Genomic DNA, 25,574 nt, shown 5'->3' with positions numbered 1-25,574 from the left:
CTCAATAACACTCGATGGTACTTAAAATAACTTATTTTAAAATATTATTTTTCGTACTTTATATAGGAACCCTTTGTGGTTCGACTCCGGCGGCACCACCGCCACACCTATTTCTACCTAATAACAGCAGTGTTAGGCGCTGCTTAGTTCTCAGGGGTAGCGGCGCATCTGTGGCCGACCTCAGGTAGGAATATCTAATCCTATCTAGGGTTGATTACAGATGTCCATGGGCGGCAGTAGCCACTTACCATCAGGTGGATTGTATGCTCGTCTGCTACTCCTATATTATAAAAAAAGTGAACTGCAAGTTCATTTGCTAAAAATTGGTGTTCTTCAATATATTATTCGCAAAGATAATAAGCTTTTTAGTTCAGAGCGCAGCGATGTGTACGAGGGATCTGAATTTTTTTAAGCAAAAATAGATAATACATAACGCTATAAAATGGACATAGTCAAGATTTTCATAGAATGGCTTTCATCTCGGGGTAAATACACACATACCTATAAGAAAGAAAGAAAGAAAGAAACATTTATTCGGATAAGACAGATTGGTTTACTACCAATTGGTAATAACTCGTGGATTTTCTTTCCCGTTGTCCGGTTTTGTCACAGATATAAATCTAAGCAATTTATTATTATTAAATTTATTTGATATTAAATCAGTTGTATTGTTCAATGACTGGATTGTCTTATTAATAACTTAATATTCACAACGAAACACAAATCTAATTTTACTAACTGCTTTTGAAATTTACTAAACAAACCCTGAAAATAATAAATCAATTGAATACAAAATAATAACGTCTTACTCGCCTAAAATAAATTGCGGCCAATTAGAACGTCTTATTTGAATTCGGAATCCTCTTCCAGATTTCGAATTTCGAATTTGTGTTTGGAATGAAAACGCGACTAATTCCTTTGATTAGCGCGTATTCATTATTTGAAAGCGTTCATTTAGAACTTTTTCTCCTGGTTTCATCGAAGAAAACGTAATTCTATTCAGCCAATTAAAAATTGAAATGTCGTATTCGCATTTTATGAATATCATTTTATCGTACAAGTGATAGGTAAATATTAATTATAATTATTACATCGTATTTAAAAGCACATTTTATTTTATGATACAATGTATTTAATAAAAAATTCAAATTTAAATTATAAAATTGTTCTTTACAAGGCACCTAAGTATGCAGTTCTCTCTTTAGTCGTTCACTCTTGACAGAGCGGTCGTGGTTTCACGATGTTGCATCAGTTCTGGACGATTCCGCCCTTGCGATGCGCCTCCACATGTTGCGGTCTTCAGCGTTGCGGCAACATTGGATAATGGACGCTTGTGTGGTACTCTTTATTAGGTCTGTCCAACGCGTAGGAGATCGTCGGCGTGACCGCTTGCCTTCCATGTGCCCTTGGACAACGAGCCGTTCCATGGAGAAACATTTAAGGATTAGTTTTTGTAACGTCGACGATAGCTCTCGACGATCTCTTTAATGTTAAGTTCCTCCAAGATCGAAACATTGGTTCGAAACGCTGTCCAAGGGATCCGCAGCAATCTCCGCCAGCACCACGTCTCAACGGCGCGCGGCCACGGCGAACCGTCCAAGTTTCTGCACCATACAGAAATATTGGGAAGTCACTCTCACACAAACTTCTCATAAGGCGTACTTTTGTGGCTTTGGTGATATTGCGGTTGCACCATATTCTTTTGAGCTTGTCTACGGCAGATCTTGTGATAGCACATCTCCTTCGTATCTCGTCCTCACATCCACAAGTATGCAGTTATTTCTTTGCATTTACGTAGATCTGTTTAAATTTAAACATTAAATATTTAATTTTATCAATAATAATTAGATTACTCATTACTAATGGTTAGTACTATTGTTTTCAGTTATTATTAAAGTTTTATAACCAACCTCAATTGTCGCCAATACCGTCATCAAATAATATATTTTTTACGGAATGACAGACGTCAAATTGTAATATTCATTTCATAGGCCTTCACAATGAACTGAAATGGAAAAAATGTAGACTTTTTTTATAAATAAAAACTATAATTACAGCCACCCAACACATAAAAATGTTCATCATCAAAATTTTACTCTCATTTTAATTATAATACAAGTTGTTTCGTTTCAATAAAATGGGTAAGGTGCCGTACATATGTACAGATTCTGATGAAACTGAAGATACATCCAGCTCAGTGGAGAATGTGAAGAAGAAGAAAAAATTGTCGTAAGTATTTTTATCATATGAAACGTGAAGATTGTTAGAGCATTTGGTAAAACCTCGGAGGCACCAACGCCGTACCAAATGTTTTTTATGATATACGAGTAGCAGATGAGCATGCAGTCCACCTGATGGTAAGTGGCTACTGCCGCCCATGGACATCTGTAATCAACCCCAGATAGGATTAGATATTCCCACCTGAGGTCGGCCACAGATGCGCCGCTACCCCTGAGGATTAAGCTGGAACGCCTCGGAGAACTATATGCATTTCGAACACGAAATTTTCCGATACTAAGAAACAAGTACATTAATGTTTCAAAACTTTGAATTATAAACTTCCATCGAAAGTTTCGAAGCGATTTTCGTAGAATATCGTAAAATATACTTGCCTGTTATTACGGAAGAGTATTGTAGACGAAAAATAGAGTATATACCTATCGTTTCTTTGCTCAGCAATAAATTTTAGCAATCAACTACCTATAATATTTTCCTAAATAGGTACCACTTCTGCTCTACTACATTTTTATAGATACTTTCTTAGTCTTTTAAATGCATCAAAATACAATGTTTCTACTCCATTTTGGCTTAATCATCGATGGTATAAATTTATATGGTATTTATATCCATAAAGCTTTTACAAGGCAGAGTTTTACGATTGTTGGGATACTCTTATGCGTTCAAAATTAGTTCATAATCATAATCATTTATTCATTTGTCAGTAAGGATTACAATATTGGATGTTTGCACTTTGGGAACAACGCTTACTGTACCAATTATTGGCGTACAAATGATAACAAAATTTCTAATCTAATTAAAATTACAACAATTATTACAAGTTTATGTCAAATTATTACAAACACCACAATTACAAACACTTACAAATATTGATAACAATGAAAATTAATTTAAATTTAAACATTTTGCGCTATTTAGTAAATCAGATATAGATATATGTTACGTGCATTAGTTGTCATTAAGATATTCATTAACTGTGTAGAAACATTTCTCTACAAGGTATGTTCGAAACTTTTGGAAGTTCTCAGGGATAGCAACGCAAGGGCAGACCTGAGATAGCACTAACCTTATCTGGGGTAGATTACGGATGTGAGTAAGGCGGCAGTAGCCACTTACAATGACGTGCTCCTTTACGAATTTCCTTTAAGAATCTTAATTTACACCCATATTATTCTCTAGTATCCTCAAATACACACACGGGAATTTCCGCAAGAAGAAATGCAAGCTGCACACCAAATCGGAACCGGACGACTCCGATTACCGGACACGGAGCCGGACCAGCCACGGCAGCGTCAAGAGCAAGCTGCCCGGAATACTGAAACACAGAGAAACTGAGAGAGAGTTATGTAAGTTGGAAGGTATTGGTATTATATCTTTAATCTTTACTATAGTCGTCACAATTTAATAGGCCCATTTTGACACATGCCATCCCAATGTCATTAATGTCTTAAACTAACTTTTTAGTAGGGAAATTACGACCACGTGACGGTTAGAGCTTGCAGCTACAAAGCATTCGGAAGAAACCATTAACGATTAACTTTCAAATAATCGAAACTTAGAATTACCAATAACTAATTATTTATCCCTTTTTCATTATAACAACAATAAAATAATCAAAACTTTGTTTCTTAGTGAATGATAAAACGAAAAAAAAAATACAGTTTACGACCGATGCTTCATTTAATCTTCTAAAAAGGATTAAATTTTTAAATTACACTAGAATTTATTTTCTATTCTCCTTTTTATTGAATATTTAGATGATTTAGAAAAATATAGAATAACTATTCTGTTTACAAAATATTAAGTAATTTATACAATACGATGTATGGTTTTAATCGATTTGACGTAAAAATTGGTTTCTTTGGTTATCGATTTGTATGTCACATGCTTAGAGCCTAGCGATGGCATGTGTCAAAATGGGCCTATTAAATTGTTAGACTATAATTGAATTAAAATGACGCTATCCCTCACACCCCCAAATTAAGATTTCTGGTGTGGTGGGTAGCCTAAATACACAACCACTCATACTCATACTTTAAAGGTGGTAAAAGTGTAGAACCCTCTGTGGTTCAACTCCGGCGGACCACCGTCGGACTTATTTTGCCTAATAACAGTAACGTTAAGTGGTGCTGTTTCTGTGAGAAAGACGAGGTAAGTAAGACATACTTTTTTGAGGTATTCGAGCTTAGTTCGTAAGTTATAAACCTAACCCATTCACTAGTAGGCTGTATGTGTCTTGGACAAATAAGAATCGATACTCTTTCTTAAAATAGACTACGCGTTAGGTCTCCCTCAGATGAACGTACGTAGAAAGTGTTGTAATGTTCGGATAGTTGGTAAGTATAACTGAAACGGCAGTGATAGCCTAGTGGTTAAGAAACTCGGCCTCTCGATCGAGGGGTCCGAGGTTCAAATCCCAGGCACGCACCTCTGATTTTTCAAAGTTATGTGCGTTTTAAAAATAATTATTACTTGCTGAAGGTGAAGGAAAACATCGCGAGTAAACCTGCATACCTGAGAGATTTATAAAAAAAAAGAAAAGAAATCTCGAAGGTATGTGAAGTCTACCAATACGCACTTAGCCAGCGCGGTGGACAATGGCCTGATCCTTCTCACTCTGAGAGGAGACCCGTGCCTAACAGTGGGACAGTAATGGGTTGATGATGATGATGATGATAATGATGATGATAATTGTAACACGCGCGTTATGGTTGAAGGATTTATCTCAATCAATTTTTACTACACTGTAGTTTAGTAAAAATTGATTTCGATATGTATTCCGTTTAAATTTAATTAGAATTATTACCTATGACATATTTGCATACCCTTTGGGTTAGGGTAGGAGCACAAAACTAATGTATTCCATATATAATGTACTTCACCTTATCCTGCAATAAATAAATGAATTGAATTGAATTGAATAAAATATTATTAAATTTATCAAAAGCCGTAACCGACATTTTAAATTACTATGTTATTATCTTTTCGTAATTTCGGGTGGAGTACGAAATAATAAATCTTTTGGATCAATACTGAACAGCAATGGATTTATTGATATTGATGTTTCGTTTCTTCGCCAGAGTCGCAATTAAAAACTAAACGCGTGGTTACAACCTTACAACTGCACATAAGGATCCGTTTACACAGACCGGCTCGGAGAGGAGAGCAGATTTTTTTTTTTTTTTTTTTATAATATAAAAGTAGCAGACGAGCATGCAGTCCACTTGATGGTAAGTGGCTACTGCCGCCCATGGACATCTGTAATCAACCCCAGATAGGATTAGATATTCCTACCTGAGGTCGGCCACAGATGCGCCGCTACCCCTGAGGACTAAGCTGGAACGCCTCGGAAAAGTTTGTCTCCCTTACCACACCCTTCAAACCAGAACACAGCAGCGCTTAACACTGCTGTTATTAGGTAGAAATAGGTGTGGCGGTGGTGCCGCCGGAGTCGAACCACAAAGGGTTCTACGAGTACCACCTTCAAGATTTTTGATCACTTTGGAAACAGAGATTTGAGTACCTAATAGTATTAAGGTTTATTTTTGCATGTGCACTTCTTTTGTCACTAAGAATGCTTGAACGCGCTACGTGTGAAATAATAAGAGGAGCCGGCCGGCTCTGATTGCGTGCTCATTCTCCCTCGCGCAGCCGATCGGCTCCGATTGCGAGCGCACCCGTTTTCAGATCGTTACCAGCCGGTCTATGTGAAATAGTTGGCGGCTCCGCTCCGGTAAATTCCAAGCGTATACGATCCGATCTGTGTGAAAATAAAAATGCGGGCCGATGCTCTCTCTGTGTGAACGGACCCTAACTGCATGTAGTTGAACTTAGTATTGGCGATCGTTTTTTAATGCCGACCTCATGCGCGCAATCTGTCTGCGGGAGTCCTTACAAGTATCGCGTCCCGATATAAATATCATTTAATAAAGTTTCACGCCAATCCGTACAAACCTATACTTATATTATCGTTGTTATTATTCGAACCTTCAAATTGTTACCTATCGTAGATCGATCAGTTGTCGATCGATTTGGTAAGCAAAAAATTGGACAGATTAATTATTAATAACGGGCGATAGACATTCTGAAATGTTTTAGTAAGTACTGATTTATTATTTGATAAGTAGATAGGGATAAGTACGTTAAAGTGACGTCATTTTGTATGAATAGTCTAGAGACTAAGAACTAGGTTAGAGCGCCGAATGTCCTACGGTCCTTGTCTACGGTATCCCCTGCCTAAAAGGGGGCTTCCGGAGGTGCGGATGGCAAGAGTGGGAGCTCGAACCGCCCGGCCAGCGGCCCCGGGATGGACGGCGATATGTGTGGTCGCATACCGTCGTGCACAGCAGACGGTGTGGCGAGCGTCAAGCTGGGCGGAGCCAGACAGGGCACCGCGCTACGAGGACTCCGGTTGCGTTCCGTTGGAGATCCCGGAGTCCTCTACGCAGCGCCGAGGACGGCCACCGGGTTTTTATTAGTTTTTTTTTTTAATTTATTATTCCCTAATTAACCCCAGATAGGATACCTAGCTCGGCCACAGATACGCCGCTACGAGAACTTAGCTGAAAAGTATGTCTCCCTTACAAGAAAACCCTTCGGAAACAGAACATAACAACGCTTAACACTTTTAATATCTATTGTCCAAGCCAAAAAAAGTATCAAAATTTGACAAACATTTTTCAAAATTAGAGTGTTCAAACAAAACCTATTAAGGTATAAATGTTTGTATATACAGTGTTGGTAGAGTCGTCTGGTTGTTAGTGCCGTGACGTCATATTGACGATACTGTCTGTATTTTGAGCCACTCGTTCATAAGACTCGTTAGCTCAGTAGGTAAGAGCGCCGATATATAAAGTACATTTGATCATCGGAGGGCGGAGGTTCAAATCCTTCACGAGTCAGTTGACGGACCGATTTAGTTCGTTTTTATAATTTTAAAATTTATGTTAACAATTCTACTATAATTTAATGTAAATCCCATTCGAATCGGGTTAGCTATATTATTTTTTAATAATTCATTGTACAAGTCTACACGGCGAACTGTACTCTTAGTACATCGTGGATACAATGCCATCTATTGACGAGTGCAGTAACTATACATAAAGGGAAACATTTTGACTTTTTTGACACTTTAGCTATGTAATTGGATGAGGCCTGGAGTCTGTATTTTTTATAATATATATACACGTAATAAATGTGCATTGTGCATATACTCCACATGTAAGTGGCTAGTGCTATCCATGAATATCAAGATGAGATACGCATAGAGGTCTACCAGTTTACCATCAAACCGGAACACTGCGGCACTTATTACTGTTGTTATAAGGTACAAATTGGTATAGCGGTGGTGATTTCGGATTTGAACACAAAGGGTTATGTCTACCTTCACCCCATAGCGATTCCTTTTATTAATAATCAATCTATCCATTGGATTGGATGAAGGATTGAATCGTAAACTATGCATTTGATCAAGTGATGATCTTTACCAAAGTTGTATTCCATGAGCCCACGAAGGTTCCAGATTTGGTACGACCAATTTTCGCCAGATGGTGCCACTGTCGTTCCAATGAAGGTACGAATTTTCAGTTTTATGTATGTTAGTATGTCATATTATTTTCTTGCGGGCGAAGCCGCGGGCAAAAACTAGTACCTATTATATATTTTCATACTTGGATCTTTGGTAAGTGAAAAATTGTCAGAATTGATTATAATGGGCGTTTGTGGGTAAAATTATTATGTAATTACAGCACTTAAGTAAAGATACTTCGCCGCCTTGAAATTGAATGAAGCCACAAACGGCTGATTTGTCAGTTATTTTTATGAAGTCTTAACAAAAAAAAAAACATTTTTAGAGAATTTTTACGAATAAATAATAATATTGTGTAATTTACAAAATAAATAAGTATTTCAAATATTTTAGGGGCATTTTAGCACGGAGAAGTGGCAAAACTTTTTTACGCAACTATTTCAATTGTCAAAACATTTTCTTGTTAGGAGTGATTGTTAAAACTGTGACATTTTTTTTGTTAGAAGTGAGTAATCTTTCCTAATCTATGTTACAGCATCAGAAGATGAAGAAGACAGCGAGCCGGCCAGGCCACTCCGTCCTCTGGACAGGTACCTGGTGGGGCGTGTCCCCCGGCCCGCGGGGGCGAAGCCCGGCCGCGGCGGCGGCGTCGCTATCATCGTGAAGAAGAATATTAGTGTGAGTTTGTTTATTGTATTCTTGTATATATATACCCCCCTCCCCACCCCCTTAAGCCGCGAGAGCTTATACGTTCGAACTTAGTTCTCAGGGATAGCGTCTGTAGCCAATCTCAGGCGGGAATCCAATCCCCTTTGAGATGGATTACAGATGTTTACTATCCTTTGATCAATTTATGCAGCTTAGGCCAATTTCCGTCAAGTGGACTGCAAGCTCGTTTGCACCTATTTTACCATTTTATTATCTTATATATAAATTTATTTTGTAACAATGTTAGTTACCGTACTCCTCCGAAACGGCTTTACCGATTTTCACCAAATTTTATTTGCATATTCAGTAGGTCTGAGAATCAGCTACTATCTATTTTTCATATCCCTAAGTGATAAGAGTTGTTCACCCTTAACATTTTTTTATTTAAATAGCAACACAACGTTTGCTATGTAAGAACATTGTTTCTAAGTTCCCTAGATAAGATACATCAATAGTATAAAACGACATTAATGTTATTTTTCTGCTATTATTTTCAAATTTAATCCAAACTTCATAAATAATAGACATGAACAAAAAGATATTTAAATCATAGACAATAAAAAATATTAAAGAAAATAAACTTTTTATTTACAAACATTACATTCAGACAGAATTACAAATATATATTACACAGTATCTTTCGATTAATGTAACGGTCTACAATCCAGGATATTCGACTAATAGATTCCCGTAGCGATAACTCAGACAGCGCTGGGAAATTGCAGATTTATCACTCTCCGTAGAATCCATCTAGCTTGCTGCTAACGGGATTTTACTTGCAGATTATAACGGGATGCTAAACGCTTAAATATATCTAGCTGAGTCGACATATATCTAGATTAGTCGTTCGTATAATTCAATTTATTGCAATTATATTATGACAACGAGCTAAGCACCGCTGTTTTATCCGCGTTAAAAATTATAAATATTCTTGAGATTACAATTATTTTAATTTTTATTCGCGGAACCCTAATTATTTTTCTTAAATAGAATTTAACCAAGTTGCACCTCATATCATTAACTTACTGCTAGTAAAAATACCTTAAAAATCGGTTTAGCCGTTTCTAAGATTAGCCAGAAGAAAATGACAGAAGTAACGCATAGATCTACTTTCATATGCTGTTATACCGAATTTATAAACAGAATCATTAATGTTATTTCTTTGTATAGACATTCGGTACCTATATGTGTACAGAATTACAAATATACATTACATAGTATCATCCGATTAATGTAACGGTCTACAATCCAGGATATTCGACTAATAGATTCCCGTAGCGATAACTCAGACAGCGCTGGGAAATTGCAGATTTATCACTCTCCGTAGAATCCATCTAGCTTGCTGCTAACGGGATTTTACTTGCAGATTATAACGGGATGCTAAACGTTAAAATATATCTAACTGAGTAGTAGTCGTTCGTATAATTCAACTTATTACGATTGTTATTACAATTATATTATTATAATTTTAAAATTCTAGAGTTTTCTATTCTTTTTTTAAGGAATTTATCATAGAATATTCTGGGATTTGAACCTCGTTCGAGAGGCCCAGTTTCAGTACAGTACACTGACGTGGAATACTTTCCATTCTTTCCCTCCTTGTAAATTTCAACGTAAAAAGTTCCTGCAGTAACGTTCCACTTTTAATTATTCATTTTTACAGCTGTTAGTGAATCTATAGATATGTGTAATAAACTTAGTGTGTGTGAATTTCAAAGTATCTTCCTTCTTTTGACCGATTTCCAAAAATGATCTAATAATGTACTGATTTCAACGGAAGCCTAAATAACGATCGTTACTTTCTTTGCTACTAACTTTGTTTTTCAAATAGTCTATAGTTCCCGCGTTAAAATCGAAGCACTTTGCACGGAGGTGCACTAGCGTAGCCTCGAAATCTCGTAAGTAATACATTAGCAATGCAATCCTCTCGGACATTGAAACCTTCGCACGGAGATAACGCCTCCTCTGAGACCTCTCAACTCTGTTACGTTGACGTGGAACACTTTAGAGGTACCGAGAGTTTGCCTTTTAAATAAAATATTGGAGCTGACTGACTTATGTTAATTGGTATACAAAATTAAATAGTAGAGACTTTCGTGGTTTGGTTGGTGCTACTCGCAACTATTTTACTTTATGACAGCAGTTTCACGCGCTGCTGTGTTCACAGAGACGGCTTACACGAAACATTCTTAGACCTCAAGCGTAGTAAAGCATCTTTAATTAATCCCAGTTGGGACTCTCAGAGTCGTCTGAGAGACACCACGGCTTCTTAACGTTGATAGAAAGTATAAATTAGTGGTCCGTCAAATAAATTATTGTAGATATATTTCTAAGATTCATGATACAGTTTATCATCTTCTGTCCAGTCTAGCCTATTTCTGCTTAACAACAGCAGTGTTTAGCGCTGTTGTGTTTCGGTTTGAAGGGTGTGGTAAGGGAGACAGACTTTTCCGAGGCGTTCCAGCTTAGTCCTCAGGGGTAGCGGTGCATTTGTGGCCGACTTCAGGTAGGAATATCTAGTCCTATCTGGAGTTGATTACAGATGTCCATGGGCGGCAGTAGCCACTTACCATCAGGTGGACCGCATGCTCGTCTGCTAGTCCTATATTATAAAAAAAAGCTTTTTGGTCATGGAAAACATCTGGCCTCTATAATTTTCGTACGGCAACAAACCGAAAACAGTTTGAAACTTGCAGAACATTTTTCCATACAAATCCACGGCGTAAAGCCTTGACGAGCGGTGGTTATCCCGAGGGAGGCTCCCGATGTTAATGTTCATCCCGGTGTCGGTGTGTGGCTCTGATCCCGGGATAATTAGCCTCCAGAGTGCTGGAGTCTTGGAGATGTAGTTGGCTCATTTAGGTTTTTATGATTATGGTTATGGTGTAAGTATCTGACTATTGTAAATGTGAATGAGAGTTTGTTTGTTTGCCTTTCACTCCTTTACTATATAACCAATTGTGGTGAAATTTTGTACACACGTTGTTCAGGGTTCAGAAAAGGACATAAAGTACCGTTGATCTCGTATAAAACACCGATCCCAAGAGATAGATAAAGTCCTCTGAATGCGAACGAAGCCGTGGGTAAAAGATAACCAATAATTTAAGAAGAAGTCTGCGCTTTCTACACTCACCGCTCCACACTAGAATTACCTGTGATGTGTGTGTCGTGGACACATACATAAATGAATACACAAACACAGCCGGAACCAGAAAAAAATATAAATGCACCATTTGCACATACAAACTCCGCGTCAGAACGGTATAGTGGACCATCAGCCACGCGGGTCGTATACGTTTTGTAGGTATATCTGAAGGTGATAGAATCTTTTGTAGTTCGACTTCGGTGGCACCACCGTCACACCTATTTCTGTCTAATAACAGCAGCGTTAAGCGCTGTGTTCTGGTTTGAAGGGTGTGGTAAGGGAGACACACATTTCCGAGGCGTTCCAGCTTAGTCATTTGGGTTAGTGGCGCACCTACGGCCGACATTCAGGCCACATAATCCATAGGTTTTCCAGGTGTAAGATAAACTTTTTTAAGTTGTCTCATGTATGCAGATTTCCTCACGAGGTTTTCCTTCACCAATAAAACAAGAGATCATTAATTTCTTATACGCACATGACTGAGAAATTAGCGATGCGTGCCTGGAATTCGAACCTCAGACTCCAAAAACTCCTAAATTAGATCTTTATTATTTTAAATCAGAGAGCTAAATACCAATTTTTATCGAGTTTGCTTTAAAATTGACGGACTTTCATACTAACTTTCAACCCCCTATTTAACCCCCTTAACGGTAGAATATCAAAAAATCCGTTCTTAGTGCGCATCTACATTGCTAAAATGAAGCTATATTCCAAATTTCATGATCCTCGTTTCAGTAGTTTAGGCAAAACCTTGATTAATACGTTTTGAACGTGAGTATCTTTTCGTTTTTATATACTCGTTTATAGATAGATGTATGCGATTCGTTTGTGGATAAATGGACGAAATCAGTGTACATGAGATACTGTGAGAGAGATGTTTGACTTGTGCGTCTTTAATTTAATGTAATTGGTTTTGTACCGTATAAATTAAAGTAAAATAAATAAATACCCTCAATAATTTACGACCCGCGTTGCGGAGCGGTCACTATACTGGTCTGACGCACAGAGGGTCTCGGGTTCGATCCCCGGCCAGACAGAAATCTCAATGGTGAATTTAGGTTTTTGTTTCTGGGTCTGGGTGTTTGTGTATTTGTCTCTGTGTGTGTCCATAGCACCCACGATATAGGGAATCTTCGTGTGGGGCTGTGAGTGTAGAAAGCGTCTTAAATAAATGAGTTAATATATTCTTATTATCTATTTCAGAGCCTTCAAGCCCAGCAGAGTTCCACAAGCAGTACCAAGAAACGACGTCCTGCCAAGAGGCTTGCAAGAAAGAAGTCATATTGAAATGAGAGAAGAGAAGTAGGTATGAAATAAAGTCAAATTTTAATATGCAGTCCTTTTTATTCAACTATTTAGGGTAATGTTTTTCGAGCGTATGTCTGTATGTTTCATTTTTTGGTATGCCCTTAGTATAAGTTTTTACGTTTGCTCGAAAACGTTCATGGTTTATGTTTTTGGACATACAGCGCCCCCGTGGACCGCATCGGAACTAAAATTGCGTTGTTAGTTTTAAAAACGGAATAATAATTGTAACGACATTTAATTTTACAAATATAAATATAATGCATTTATTTTTACATTTTTAATTAAATTTTGATATCGTTATTGTTCCGTTTTTGAAACTTATACTGTGGAATTTCAGTTCCGATACGGCCAAATGGCTTCACGAATTTTAACAAACGTAGCAATATGAGCTATCGTTGGGTTAGTAGAAATTGTGGGAGTGACATATACAAAATTTTAAGCAGTCTGGCTTTTGTTTTTCTAATAAATCTCTAATAGAGAATTACTACTTGTATTATGACAATGGAATTTTAATCACGGCGTGAACAATAGCATTGATAATTTGGCGTACTCACCGTAAGTCAGGATGGCCGAGCGGTCTAAGGCGCTGCGTTCAGGTCGCAGTCCACTTCTGTGGGCGTGGGTTCGAATCCCACTTCTGACATTCATCTGGAACCACATGGCTTTTTTTTATTCATAAGAATGTACTTATTAAATTTATTTAAGTTACATTAAAAATCGATAATACCCAAGTATTAATAGTCAGTTTTTGATCATTTTATTAACTGAAAAATATTTACAATTATAATTACACTTAGAGAAAATAAAAAACAATAAATTAAACTATAAATATAAAACAACTTATTTACAAATTGTCTTTTAAATTAATTAAATCTTAATTGTTTCAGATTGTTAGCCGTTTTTACTACGTGGCACATTATTGCAACGGAAAAAATGATGTTGAAATGTAATATTATATTTTAAAATAGACGCCATTCATTTAAATTTATTTCATCTGATAGACATAATACAACAGATTGCTTAACGATAGAATATAAATGTAACCAAAGATTTTTTGCAGTTTTATTTTAAGACTTAGATTTGTAAAATATAGATTTATCACTCCTAACAAGAATGTGTAACCAGTTTTGAGAATTGAAATTGTTGCATATATAAAGTTTTGCCACGTCTCCGTTCTAAAATGTCTCTAAAATGTTTGAAATATTTATTTATTACGTAAAATACGTAGTATTTACTATCAGATAAATACATAAAGGACAATGCCCATGAAAGTATGGACCGCCGTCCAGAATTGCATCAACTTGAAACTTGTTGTGGACGATGTATAATTAACCAAATACTACCACCAATAATTATTTTTTAGATCAGCACCCGGGTTCTGAACTTATTTTTACCGAAATGTTACATAACCTCAAAATCGAAAATATCCGATAGTAGGTAGCTATAACGTAGTTCGATTAACATATTCCATTTACTTTTAAAGGTAAAAAACCTAAAATAATCCTAATAACCTAAAATAATGAATTCCGAGTATAAAATACCGCCATTTTAATTTTTAAGAACAACAATCAACATTTAGTCTTATTTTATCTTAAATGGAATCCCCTCTTGAATGAAACTATTCTGATCGACATTATATGTAAAAAAATAATTTTAATATCACTTTCATTTTGGCGCATGAGAAAAATCATTAGTCAAAACACTAATAGATCTTATTGAATTCCGAGTATAAAATACCGCCATTTTAATTTTTAAGAACAACAATCAACATTTCGTCTTATTTTATCTTAAATGGAATCCCCTGTTCAAAGAAAATATTCTGATCTACAAATTATGTAAAAAAATAAAAAAATAATTTTAATATTAAGTACTTTCATTTTGACGCATGAGAAAAATCAGTACCCAGAATGGGCATTCTCCTTTTCATTCATTAATTTTTAAAAATAATACATTAAAAATATAAGCGTACCAATGTCGAATCGGAGTCAAAAATGCAAAGTAAATCCTTTCTCAATTCTTTACATATGTTCGATAGCGTAAAGCTTTAAGTAGATTACAAGACGCAGATGCACTGTCTCAGTGTTATCAAGATGAGGCTTTAATCCCAGCGTGAAGGGGTGAAGGGTACAAGCTGTAGGACAGGGAGTGACAGGCGGACACCTGGGGCTAATCTACTTGAGTATTCCCTGTATTTCAGCGGTTAACTGACCTCTATATTGTTGGGTTTATAGTAATCTAGGTCGGAGTTAACTTATACTACCCCACTGGTGGGCAAAGGGTTCCTCTCATGCAATGAGTTTGGCCGGTAAAACACAGTGACCTAGAGAAAACTGTTAGACTTCTAACGCCTTGCGATATTATTATTTAATAAAATAAGTTGGTGCGACATCTCATAGTGGGACTCCCTAGGTCCTGTACCCTTACCAGGAGTTTTTACGTTTCGATAAATATGACTGTTTTGGTATTTGTTAACGTATTGGCCCATACAATTTCCAAGTTCTGATATAATCCGCTAGGGACGTTGATTGGAAATAGTATGGGTAAATACGTAAACAAATACCAAAACAGTCATATTTGTCAAAACGTAATAACTCATGGTAAGGGTACTGGCGACGTTTTTCTTTTTTAGCTCGCAGCATCTCAGGCTGGAGGCCGTGGCATTTTGTCAGTCTTGCAACACTATAGTTATGTTGAAGCTATGTAGCTTAAGTAGACGTTTAAATAACAGATGGCTTCTTTACTAAACGATGTCGCTGGGTGGATTCGCCGCTTCTCCTATGAGCATGCATGGTGCATGGTGTGGTCGTACTGCTCGCGCCTTATGCCCGCCCCTAACTACATTATATATTTTTACCCCTGAGGACTAAGAACTGAGGTTAGAACACCTCGGATATGCACATCCTTTAATCAGAATATAACAGCGCTTAATACTGACTGTTTGACGTTCTTTGATTGACGTTCTTTATTTAACATATAATTTACTTTATGTCACAAATAGATGTCTCTGTACCAAAATTAGAACACGGTGACGAGATTTTTTACTGGGCATATATATACCCCAAAGAAATAAATATCAGTGCTCATTTGGAAAAGTTGTTTCATTGCGTTTGCTCCCCTTTGGACCCTTGGACATTATTTTGGTCCTTCGAGCCGGATATTAAGACTAGTTTTCCATGTCCGGGTCCAATTTTTGTTAAGGCACAGAAACCAGTGGCCAATTGTCACTGAAGTGCCTGAGTGCTGCACGAGTTGCAGCCTCACCCCAGCAGCGACCGCCGAAGGTGCTGCCGCGCGTCGCTCCGCACAAGGAGTCGACGGATTGTTCTGGCAGAGGGTGCCACTTGGAGGTGGTGTCTACTGTCTATCAAGGAAGCAGACGCAATAAGATGTGGAATCGGATGAAGCCTTAAATGGAATATCAAGTGGAGTAAACAACAAAGGTGGTTACTTGGCAACAGCGTGAGTTGACTTTGAATAATTTGTGCTGTGCTCAAACAATTTTCAACTTTATCTTTTCGGTCAGTAGAGTCATTTTATTGTGTGTGTCCTTACTAAAGACTTGTAATTTTTTAGGTAGAAATTGGACTTAGAATATTTTCACTAAAATTGTTCAGACGTGGAATCCATGTCCAATTTTCTATTTCTTTAAATTAATTTTAAAAACACTTGTAAAACTTGCAATTTTCTTTCCTTAATATATTTGTGCTGTGCTGATTTTAGTTTAAGTCAAAAACACTTGTAATTTTTTCGGTTCAACAATACTACAATATTTAAATTTTAAATAATTATACAATTATGGAGTCTTTCCTAAAGGTCCAGTTTGAGAACAAAAAGTTAATTGAGAAGGCGAGAATTAATTTTAAAAAATTACCAAAGGATAGGCTTACTCAAGTCTATCTAGAAACGCGATTAGAATCACTTGAAGACCGCTGGAAAGATTTCATTAAAATCCATAAAAATATTATAGAAGTAGCTACTGATGACGATTTAAATAATTCATATTTTACGAAGGAAATGTATGACCAAACAGAGGAATTTTATTTTATGTATAAGACTGAGTTAAAGGAGTGCATGCGTGGTAGCACGTCTGTAAGTAGTGAAGGTAAACAGGTTAAAGCAAATAATAGTAACGTAAAGCTACCAAAAATTTCTTTGCCAACATTTTCAGGACAATACACAGAATGGACGACGTTCCGTGATTTGTTTCTCTCACTTATTGATAAAAATGATGCATTAGATGACGTTCAGAAGTTACATTATTTAAAGAGTCATTTATCAGGGGAAGCAGAACAACTGCTACGCCACACTCCAGTAACTGCTTCGAATTATAAAGAATGTTGGTCAATTTTAACAAAGCGTTATAATAACAAACGGTTTTTGTCTAATTCTATGTTAAAACGTCTTTTTAATCAACCGACAATTTCCAAAGGATCTTCATCAGCAATAAAAAATCTGTTAGATACTACTGTGGATTGTCTTCATGGCTTGCGCACACTTGATATTAATCTTAACTCTTGGGATACTATTATTGTCTTTATTATAAGTGCCAAACTAGATTTTGAATCTCGTAAGCTATGGGAGTCACAGATTAGCGCAGGCGACGAATTAGCTACATTTGATGATTTCAAAGATTTTTTAGAATCTAGGTTTAGATCGTTAGAATACTTAGATAGCAAATCGGAAAAGCCTAATGTTAACCGATATAATACAAGGTCTTTCCATGTAGCTTCTCAAATATGTATGTTATGTTCCGGCGATCATAAGTTATGCCATTGCAAGGACTTTGCAAAAAAGGACACTGACTCTCGTCGTGAGTTCGCTCGAGTTAATAAAATATGTTTTAATTGCTTGTCTAAAACTCACAATGTTTATTCTTGCCGCCAAGCCACTAGATGCCATTTATGTAAGAAAAGGCATCACACACTACTTCACCCTAAATCTATCACTACTGCTGCAACAATTAATACAAATAATTTTGTTGCACCAGTAGCCGCATCATCCAACCAAATTGAGCCCACCGCTGGTGTATGTTGTTACGCAGATGTTCACAACCATGGACTGTTAGCCACAGCCTTGGTCGACGTCGAGTCAAAGACTGGATCACCTATTGTTTTAAGGGCCCTGATGGATCAGGGCTCTCAGGTCTCTTTTATTACAGAGTCCGCGGTTCAGTTGCTCGGCCTGAAGAAAACATCAGCTCACACTGACATTATTCGACTAGGCGATGATGAAGGTGCTACAATGCCCTCTAGATGGATAGTAAGTTTTAAAATACAATCACGCCTAGATCCCAATTTTGTTTTACCCGTCAGTGCTTATGTGTTGAGAAGACTCACATCACTTCTTCCTGAAAGGAAGATTATTCAGGTTTTACCATCATCGTTTGCATCCTTAGAATTAGCTGACCCATCGTTCAATACTCCTGGGAAGATTGACTTACTGTTGAGTACGCGTGTAGTGGGCGAGATTCTTCAGGAAGGTTTAGTTAAAGGTCCACCTGGTACACCTATTGCGCAGAAAACTAAGCTTGGGTGGATTTTATCAGGCGAAGTCAGCAAAACGATGACAGTACCAGTATGTTGCAGCGTAGTCGCACGTACAAATGTTGACGAGCTTTTGCGAAAGTTTTGGGAGCTAGAATCCGACGAGTCTTCAACCCGACATCAGGTCATACTGACAGAAGAAGAGCAGAGATGCGAAGACTTCTACTCTAGCTCAACTATACGTGATGCTACCGGAAGATACATTGTCAAGCTGCCCTTCAAATCTGAAGAGCCGCAGAGTCAATATGGTAGATCAGAGGAGATAGCTCGAAAACGTTTCCACATACTGAAGAAGAAGTTTATGAAAAATCCTGAACTGGGAATGCAGTACAAGTCTGTCATTCAAGAGTATCTTCAACTGGGACATGCTGAGATTGTTCCCCAGTCGGAAATTGAGAAGATTGCGGCATATCTACCGCATCACGCCGTGGTACGCGAAGATAAGAGTACCACTAAGGTCAGGGTCGTCTTCGACGCTTCTTGTTCGGGATGCAATGGAGTTTCGTTGAATGATGATTTGATGGTAGGCCCTACCTTACAACCCGATTTACGTCATACCATCATGCGTTGGCGTTGCCATCCAATATGTTTAGTTGCTGACATCGTGAAGATGTATCGTCAAATAAAAGTGTCCGACGAACATGTGGATTATCAGCGTATCTTATGGCGCGAAAGCCCAGATACTGAATTGCTACATTTGAGGTTATTACGTGTCACATTTGGTACGTCCTCAGCTCCTTACCTTGCAGTTCGCACTCTTCAACAGGTAGCATATGATGAAGGAAAAGATTTCCCTTTAGTGTCAGAACGAGTTTTAAAGGACTTCTACGTTGATGATTTTCTCTCAGGTTGTGAATCTGTGGCGGAAGGTGAACAGATTTATCATCAAATGAATGAGATGCTCGGTCGAGGAGGTTTCCAGCTTCAGAAGTGGTCGAGCAATAGCAACGATCTTCTGACTAAATTACAATCCTCCGAATCGAAAGGTGACGAAACTCTTCATTTTGAAATAAATGCGTCTTTGAAAATTTTAGGATTGAAGTGGAACAGAAGTTCAGACGAATTCCAGTATGCTGTCCATCTCCCTCCACTGGAGACACCCGTAACCAAGCGAAGGGTGATCTCTGATATCGCACGCCTTTACGATCCTCTTGGTTGGATTGCACCTGTAATAATAACAGCTAAGGTGTTCATCCAACGACTGTGGCTCTCAGGCATTGGTTGGGATGAAGAATTGCCTAATTGCCTATTAAGAGATTGGCTGGATTACAGAAGTAACCTTCATAATCTTCAGAGCTTTCGTCTGCCAAGATGGATTCATACAAGTCGTCAGGACAAGTCTCTTGAATTGCACGGGTTCTGCGATGCTTCTTTAGATGCATACTCAGCTGTTGTCTACACGCGATCTATTGATTCGAATGGCTATGTTCACGTCAGTCTAGTAGCCTCGAAAACTAAAGTGGCTCCCATCAAACAGGTTTCTATACCACGTTTGGAATTGTGCGGCGCTGTGCTGCTTTCAAAACTTCTGCTAGAAGTTTTAGACACTTTAGGAATTGTGAGGGATAATATACAGGCTTGGACTGATTCTTCAGTGGTACTTGCTTGGTTGAGTAGCCACCCCAGTCGTTGGAAAACGTTCATAGGCAATCGAGTGTCAGAGATTCTTAGAGTTATGAATAATAATCAATGGTTTCATGTCCAGTCAAAGGAAAACCCAGCAGACTGCGCGTCACGTGGGGTGAATCCGTGTGATTTAGACAAACTTGATCTATGGGTGTCCGGACCTAGTTGGGTTAGAAATGAAGTGATTGAATATAAGAAGAGTTCATTACTTGATACTAATTTAGAAGAAAGAAAATCAAATGTTGTAGTTAGAGCAAGGGGAAAAAGATGATTTTATATCGAGATTTTCAACTTTACAGAGATTAACTCGAGTAACTGCTATCAGAAGAAAGGAAAAATCACTTCATTGTGTCCTTATTTACTCTGACATTCGAGGAGATGACCACGGTTCTTGCATAAATCGAGGCGTGTCTAAACTCTAGGCCCCTCTCTGCTATCAGCTGTTCTGCAGAGGATCCATGTCCTTTAACCCCTGAACATTTTTTGGTTGGGGAACCGTTGTTACTTGTCCCTGATGCTAATTTTGAAAATTCAAATATAAGCACTTTAAAAAGGTGGCATTTGACTCAACGTATGGTCCAGGACTTTTGGCACAGATGGTCTCGTGAATATCTTGTTCAATTTCATCAAAGGCATAAATGGTCACGCGATTCGCCTGAACCAAACGTGGGTGATGTAGTGTTAGTCATTGAGGATGACTTGCCTCCTGCAAGATGGCTTCACGGGCTTATTGTCGAAAAACATTGCGGTCCAGATCACATTACGAGAGTCGTGTCTTTACGTTGCAAAGGGTCTATAATAAAAAGACCTATTTCAAAACTAATTTTATTACCCATAGCATGTTAAAAAATCATATTTTCTTATTAGATTATTCTATGGCGTAATTTTAAGGCTATTATTTTTATTTCAATTGAATGTTTTTTTTAAATTTAATTTAAGTTATTGAATTGTATACAGTCCGCTTATTTCGAAGTGCCCAATTGTCATCGTTTTTCATGGTGGGCGGTAATTTGGAGACATGATGTACTTAATTAACTTTAAGATTATGGACATTTTGTCCATGGTGGGCGGAATGTTTGACGTTCTTTGATTGACGTTCTTTATTTAACATATAATTTACTTTATGTCACAAATAGATGTCTCTGTACCAAAATTAGAACACGGTGACGAGATTTTTTACTGGGCATATATATACCCCAAAGAAATAAATATCAGTGCTCATTTGGAAAAGTTGTTTCATTGCGTTTGCTCCCCTTTGGACCCTTGGACACTGACTGTTGTTATTAGACAGAAATAGGTGTGGCGGTGGTGCTTGCCGAGCGGTGTCAAGCACTGCTGTGTTCTAGTTTGCAGGATGTGGTGAGGAGGCATACATATCCGATGCGTTTCAACTTTTTAAAATTTTCAAAGAAAACTTCAAAGTAAAACATTAGATGGATTGTTTATTAATAACGGGCCTAAATTGGACTTAACAGCTCTTCTAAAGCAGTGGTCATCACACCGATCTGACACGAGATCGTCGAAGGTGGTACAACAACCTTTTATGGATCGATTCTGGCGGCACCACAACCTATTTCTGCTTCATAACAACAGAGTAAAGCGCTGCTGTGTTGTGGTTTGAAGGGCGTGGTGAGGGTGACATAATTTTCCGAGGCATCTTAGTCCTCAGAGGTAGCGCATCTGTGGCCGACTTCATGTTCGAATATCCAATCCTATCTGGGGTTGATTACAGATGTGTTATATGTATGGGCGGCATTGATTAGCCAATTACCATCAGATGGGCTGCATGCTCCTCTGCTACTCCTACATTATAAAAAAAAACACGCTGAGGATTCCAGGTTTAATCCCTAGTCAGACAGACCCATAATATGATGAATAAACATAATGTTTTGGAAATGGGTGTATCCGTTATTGTGTGAGTTCATTGCAGGAAAAATGAAGGTTGTTCTATTAGTGTAAAAAGTCCATTCTAATTTAAAAAAAGTGTAGATACGTATAAAACATTCGTACAAATAAAATTGAAATGTCTATTTTAATGTCAGAATAACAGCTTTTAACAGTTTAAACCATATGAAAGTTTTAACATACAGTAATTTCGTATGCATATATCGAGGGGTCCGATGTTCAAATCCCAGGCTCCTCTGATTTTTTAATCTGCGTTTTAGTAATGAATTGTCAATTGGTTTATTGGTGATGGAACGCGTGCGGAAACTTGCATATATGAGAAATTTAAAAAAGGGCATTGTATTGGGATTTTATGAAAGCGCGGTGGACCATGCCCTAATTATTCTAAGAGACTCATTCCCAGCAGTGGGACAATGATGGAGCGATGATAATAATGATTAATTTTTTTTACTGTTTGTCTCTTTATTCTGACTTATTTCCGAAACAGATAAACTGATTTTGACGAGCACCTAGCTGATGGTACACGGAGTAACTTATAAAGTTTGATTTTAGGAAAAATGTTTAGCGCAAAAAAAAAAAATCTCCCACTCGTTTCAATATAAGAATTGCTTAATATGAATAAATTCGAGTAGATCGGCATACGGAATTTGGCGCTACAATCATGTGTCAGGATGGCCGAGCGGTCTAAGGCGCTGCGTTCAGGTCGCAGTCCACTTCTGTGGGCGTGGGTTCGAATCCCACTTCTGACATTCATTTGGAACCACATGTTTTATTTTTAATTTATAAAAACGTACATATTCATTTTTTTCTTTTTTTACAACTTAATATGAAATGTAACCTACTTCCACTTCTGATACACGTAAAAAATGTTAAACTTTTTCATGAAATATGTGATTTTATGAAGTGCTTGAAGCGTCTTTATAGTTTAACTGGAAGGTTAGAAAATTGGATCGTAACAAAATGGTCTACATTATCTCGCTTAAATCCTTCTTTATAAAACATAGAGAAAAAACTTTGGTGTCAATAACTCAATATATTGATTATATACAGTAGAAAGAACGAAAGAAAGAAGCACTTATTCACTACCAAGTACCACAATAACATTCCTAGAAATATGAGAAATTATTCAAGAAATGGTAATGCTATATATAAGTGAGATGTAATGCTTACATAGAAAAAATTGTCAAAATTGTAATCGACAAATTTAGATTTTTGCTAGTCATATTCATCATTGGTTGATTAAAATCTTGAGTTTCTGAATCAGATTGATTAAATTCAGTATTTTCAGTCCTTGTTTGATTTTTTATAAATAAACGACCCGCGTGGCGGAGCGGTCACCATACCGGTCTGACGCGCAAAGGGTCCCGGGTTCGATCCCCGGTCAGACAGATATATAAATGATGAATTTAGATTTCTGTTTCTGGGTCGAGGTGTTTGTGTATTTGTCTCTGTGTGTGTCCATGGCACCCACGACGCAGGGAATTCTAGTGCGGGCCGAGTGTCGAAAGTGTTTTTTTTTAATTAGAGTAGATACGGATAGAGTATTTGGCGCTACAATCGTGTGTCAGGATGGCCGAGCGGTCTAAGGCGCTGCGTTCAGGTCGCAGTCCACTTCTGTGGGCGTGGGTTCGAATCCCACTTCTGACATGCGAGAATCGACGGTTGTTTTTTGGAGTTTACTCCTTAAGAAACGATTTGAGTTATAAGGCCCGGTACGGAAATTTTATGAGGAGTAAAATCAAGTGTAACACGAAAAGTTGAGGCGTAACGGTAACCAAAATATGAATCAAGAGTGCTTTTATTAATTTAAAATACAGTAAGTTCAAATCCCATATGAAAGTAATTATTACAATAAAAATAATTAGCAATATATAAAACGTCATTAACTAATTTGTTTACATTTTTGCATAAATTAAGTTATAGGTTTGATCATTTATAAACACTGTGAAAAATATGAACATTGGCGCCATAATATGATTAACAATCTTTTATGAACGTTTTTAAAGAAGAGTAACATATAAAATCAGTAAGCAATTGAATAAGATATAATATTAGCAAAATAAGTTTTTAACATAAAGAGGCTTTTGTAAGTTACTGATATATTAATTTAACTTATAAAAATGGATGCATTATTGATCAGCACCATCTATCAACGATAAACGGGCAAAATCAAAACAGTATTATTTAATATTTATTACAGAATTATTGCTAATGAATTATGTTCAAAATAAGTTATATAAAATTAGCAATACGTTTTAAATGAATTCTAGAATTATAAAACATTCAGAAACAATCCAAATTACATATAATAACATGTTTATTGAGTCTCTATAAATTTCATCCGTAAATTGCAACAAGGATATTTTATAGATGGCAAAGAAATTATAATTATTAAGTTTTAAGTTATAAAACGTTTAACATTGTTTTAAATATAAATAATTATATTATATTAAAATTTACTTTAATATAATCAATTATATTAAGTTACCATTATAATATTTGGAACCAAAATACATAGATTGATAAACTTGCAAACTTACAATTTATAAAACTTGCCACTAGATGGCGCTATTTTATATTATTTTGTAACATACTTTATGTAATACGCATTATTGAAGTTATATAAATAATCCGAATAATTACAGATATATGTTTGTTTCTCTTATCATTTTAGCAGATGCGTTCATTTACCTACCCTTTTTTCTATTCGATATATATCATAATTATCATTCGTAAGGAGTAAACTCCAATCGTGCGTCGTAGCTGACACACACACACTTTTTTTTTTCTATACTAATATTATAAAGAGGAAAACTTTGTTTGTTTGTTTGTTTGATTGTAATGAATAGGCTTAAAAACTACTGGACCTATTTTAAAAATTCTTTCACCATTCGAAAGCTACATTATCCACGAGTAACATAGGCATATTTTATATGAAATATATTTGATAAATAGATTTTGGGGCGGTACAAAGTTTGCCGGGTCAGCTAGTTTATTTTATTTTACTTAACCAAAAAATAAATTATTTACCGACTTAAGAGAAATGTAGGCGGAATAGAATTATTACAGTTGAATTAATTAAAATACAATCTACGATATTTTTTTATGTTATGTTTTTTTTTGCATTCAAAAGAAAAATGACGAAATAAATTATTCATCAAATAAAACAATGCAACAGAAGTAAATATATAAAATAATTAATCCTACTATATTTTCTTACATTAAAAAATATATTCAAAATATTATATATATAAAAAATATATTGAATGTCGTCCACATAACCCACCGCGCCAGCTAAGTGCGAATTGGTAGATTTCGCACACCTTTGGGGAGATCCACAAATTACGTGAGGTGTTTTTTTGAATTTTCTGTCCCTCCCTCCCCCCTGGTGAGATGTCGTGAGATTTTATTCAACCCCCTCCCCCATCCCCCAATCTCACGTGAGATTTTTCAAAATGTGCGTTTCTTACATATGTAAACGCGTTGGAGTGTTATTGTAAAAAGAAAAAAAAAATTGCTTCGTACTTTTATTTACGACTAGTTAAGACTAGTAATCAATATTGCTGAGTTATAA

At 36.7% G+C, this 25,574-nt stretch overlaps 2 protein-coding genes and 3 non-coding genes across 7 annotated transcripts; all 5 read left to right on the top strand.

Annotated features, from left to right (window-relative positions):
* The first annotated feature begins 1,965 nt into the window (after window positions 1-1,965).
* Window positions 1,966-13,978, top strand: LOC140756367 (uncharacterized). 3 transcript variants are annotated; one of them, XM_073091840.1, is made up of 5 exons: window positions 1,966-2,229; window positions 3,418-3,596; window positions 8,301-8,443; window positions 12,822-12,920; window positions 13,814-13,978. In XM_073091840.1, the coding sequence occupies exons 1-4, from the start codon at window positions 2,138-2,140 to the stop codon at window positions 12,903-12,905; spliced, it is 498 nt and encodes a 165-aa protein (XP_072947941.1). In that variant the 5' UTR covers window positions 1,966-2,137; the 3' UTR covers window positions 12,906-12,920; window positions 13,814-13,978. The 3 variants fall into 3 exon arrangements, with proteins under 3 accessions (XP_072947941.1, XP_072947940.1, XP_072947942.1); XM_073091839.1 differs by having other exon boundaries at window positions 1,967-2,229; window positions 12,822-12,924; XM_073091841.1 differs by having other exon boundaries at window positions 1,970-2,229; window positions 3,418-3,584; window positions 12,822-12,924.
* TRNAL-CAG (transfer RNA leucine (anticodon CAG)) lies at window positions 13,486-13,569 on the top strand. Its single transcript has one exon. It is a non-coding gene; the product is annotated as a tRNA-Leu (tRNA).
* Window positions 13,979-18,050: 4,072 nt separating the features above from the next.
* LOC140756711 (uncharacterized) lies at window positions 18,051-20,366 on the top strand. The gene has a single exon (XM_073092264.1). It carries the CDS (start codon window positions 18,051-18,053, stop codon window positions 20,364-20,366), a length of 2,316 nt encoding a protein of 771 aa, XP_072948365.1.
* A 2,299-nt stretch (window positions 20,367-22,665) lies between these two features.
* Window positions 22,666-22,749, top strand: TRNAL-CAG (transfer RNA leucine (anticodon CAG)). Its single transcript has one exon. It is a non-coding gene; the product is annotated as a tRNA-Leu (tRNA).
* An 814-nt stretch (window positions 22,750-23,563) lies between these two features.
* Window positions 23,564-23,647, top strand: TRNAL-CAG (transfer RNA leucine (anticodon CAG)). Its single transcript has one exon. It is a non-coding gene; the product is annotated as a tRNA-Leu (tRNA).
* Window positions 23,648-25,574: the final 1,927 nt, after the last annotated feature.

Source organism: Epargyreus clarus, unplaced genomic scaffold (assembly GCF_041222505.1).
Source record: "Epargyreus clarus isolate Ecla_fem2 unplaced genomic scaffold, WU_Ecla_fem_2.2 ptg000035l, whole genome shotgun sequence".
Lineage (NCBI taxonomy): Eukaryota > Metazoa > Arthropoda > Insecta > Lepidoptera > Hesperiidae > Epargyreus > Epargyreus clarus.
The sequence above is the reverse complement of the archived record's forward strand: the minus strand, read 5'-3'. Positions and strand labels throughout refer to the sequence as shown.

Bases quoted from the DNA above. Each gene is read 5' to 3' on its own strand.
- LOC140756367 (XM_073091840.1), top strand. From the start codon at position 2,138: ATGGGTAAGGTGCCGTACATATGTACAGATTCTGATGAAACTGAAGAT. The intron at 2,230-3,417 runs GTAAGTATTTTT...ATTATTCTCTAG, and splicing joins AAGAAGAAGAAAAAATTGTC to TATCCTCAAATACACACACG. The intron at 8,444-12,821 runs GTGAGTTTGTTT...TATCTATTTCAG, and splicing joins TCGTGAAGAAGAATATTAGT to AGCCTTCAAGCCCAGCAGAG.
- LOC140756711 (XM_073092264.1), top strand. From the start codon at position 18,051: ATGGATCAGGGCTCTCAGGTCTCTTTTATTACAGAGTCCGCGGTTCAG.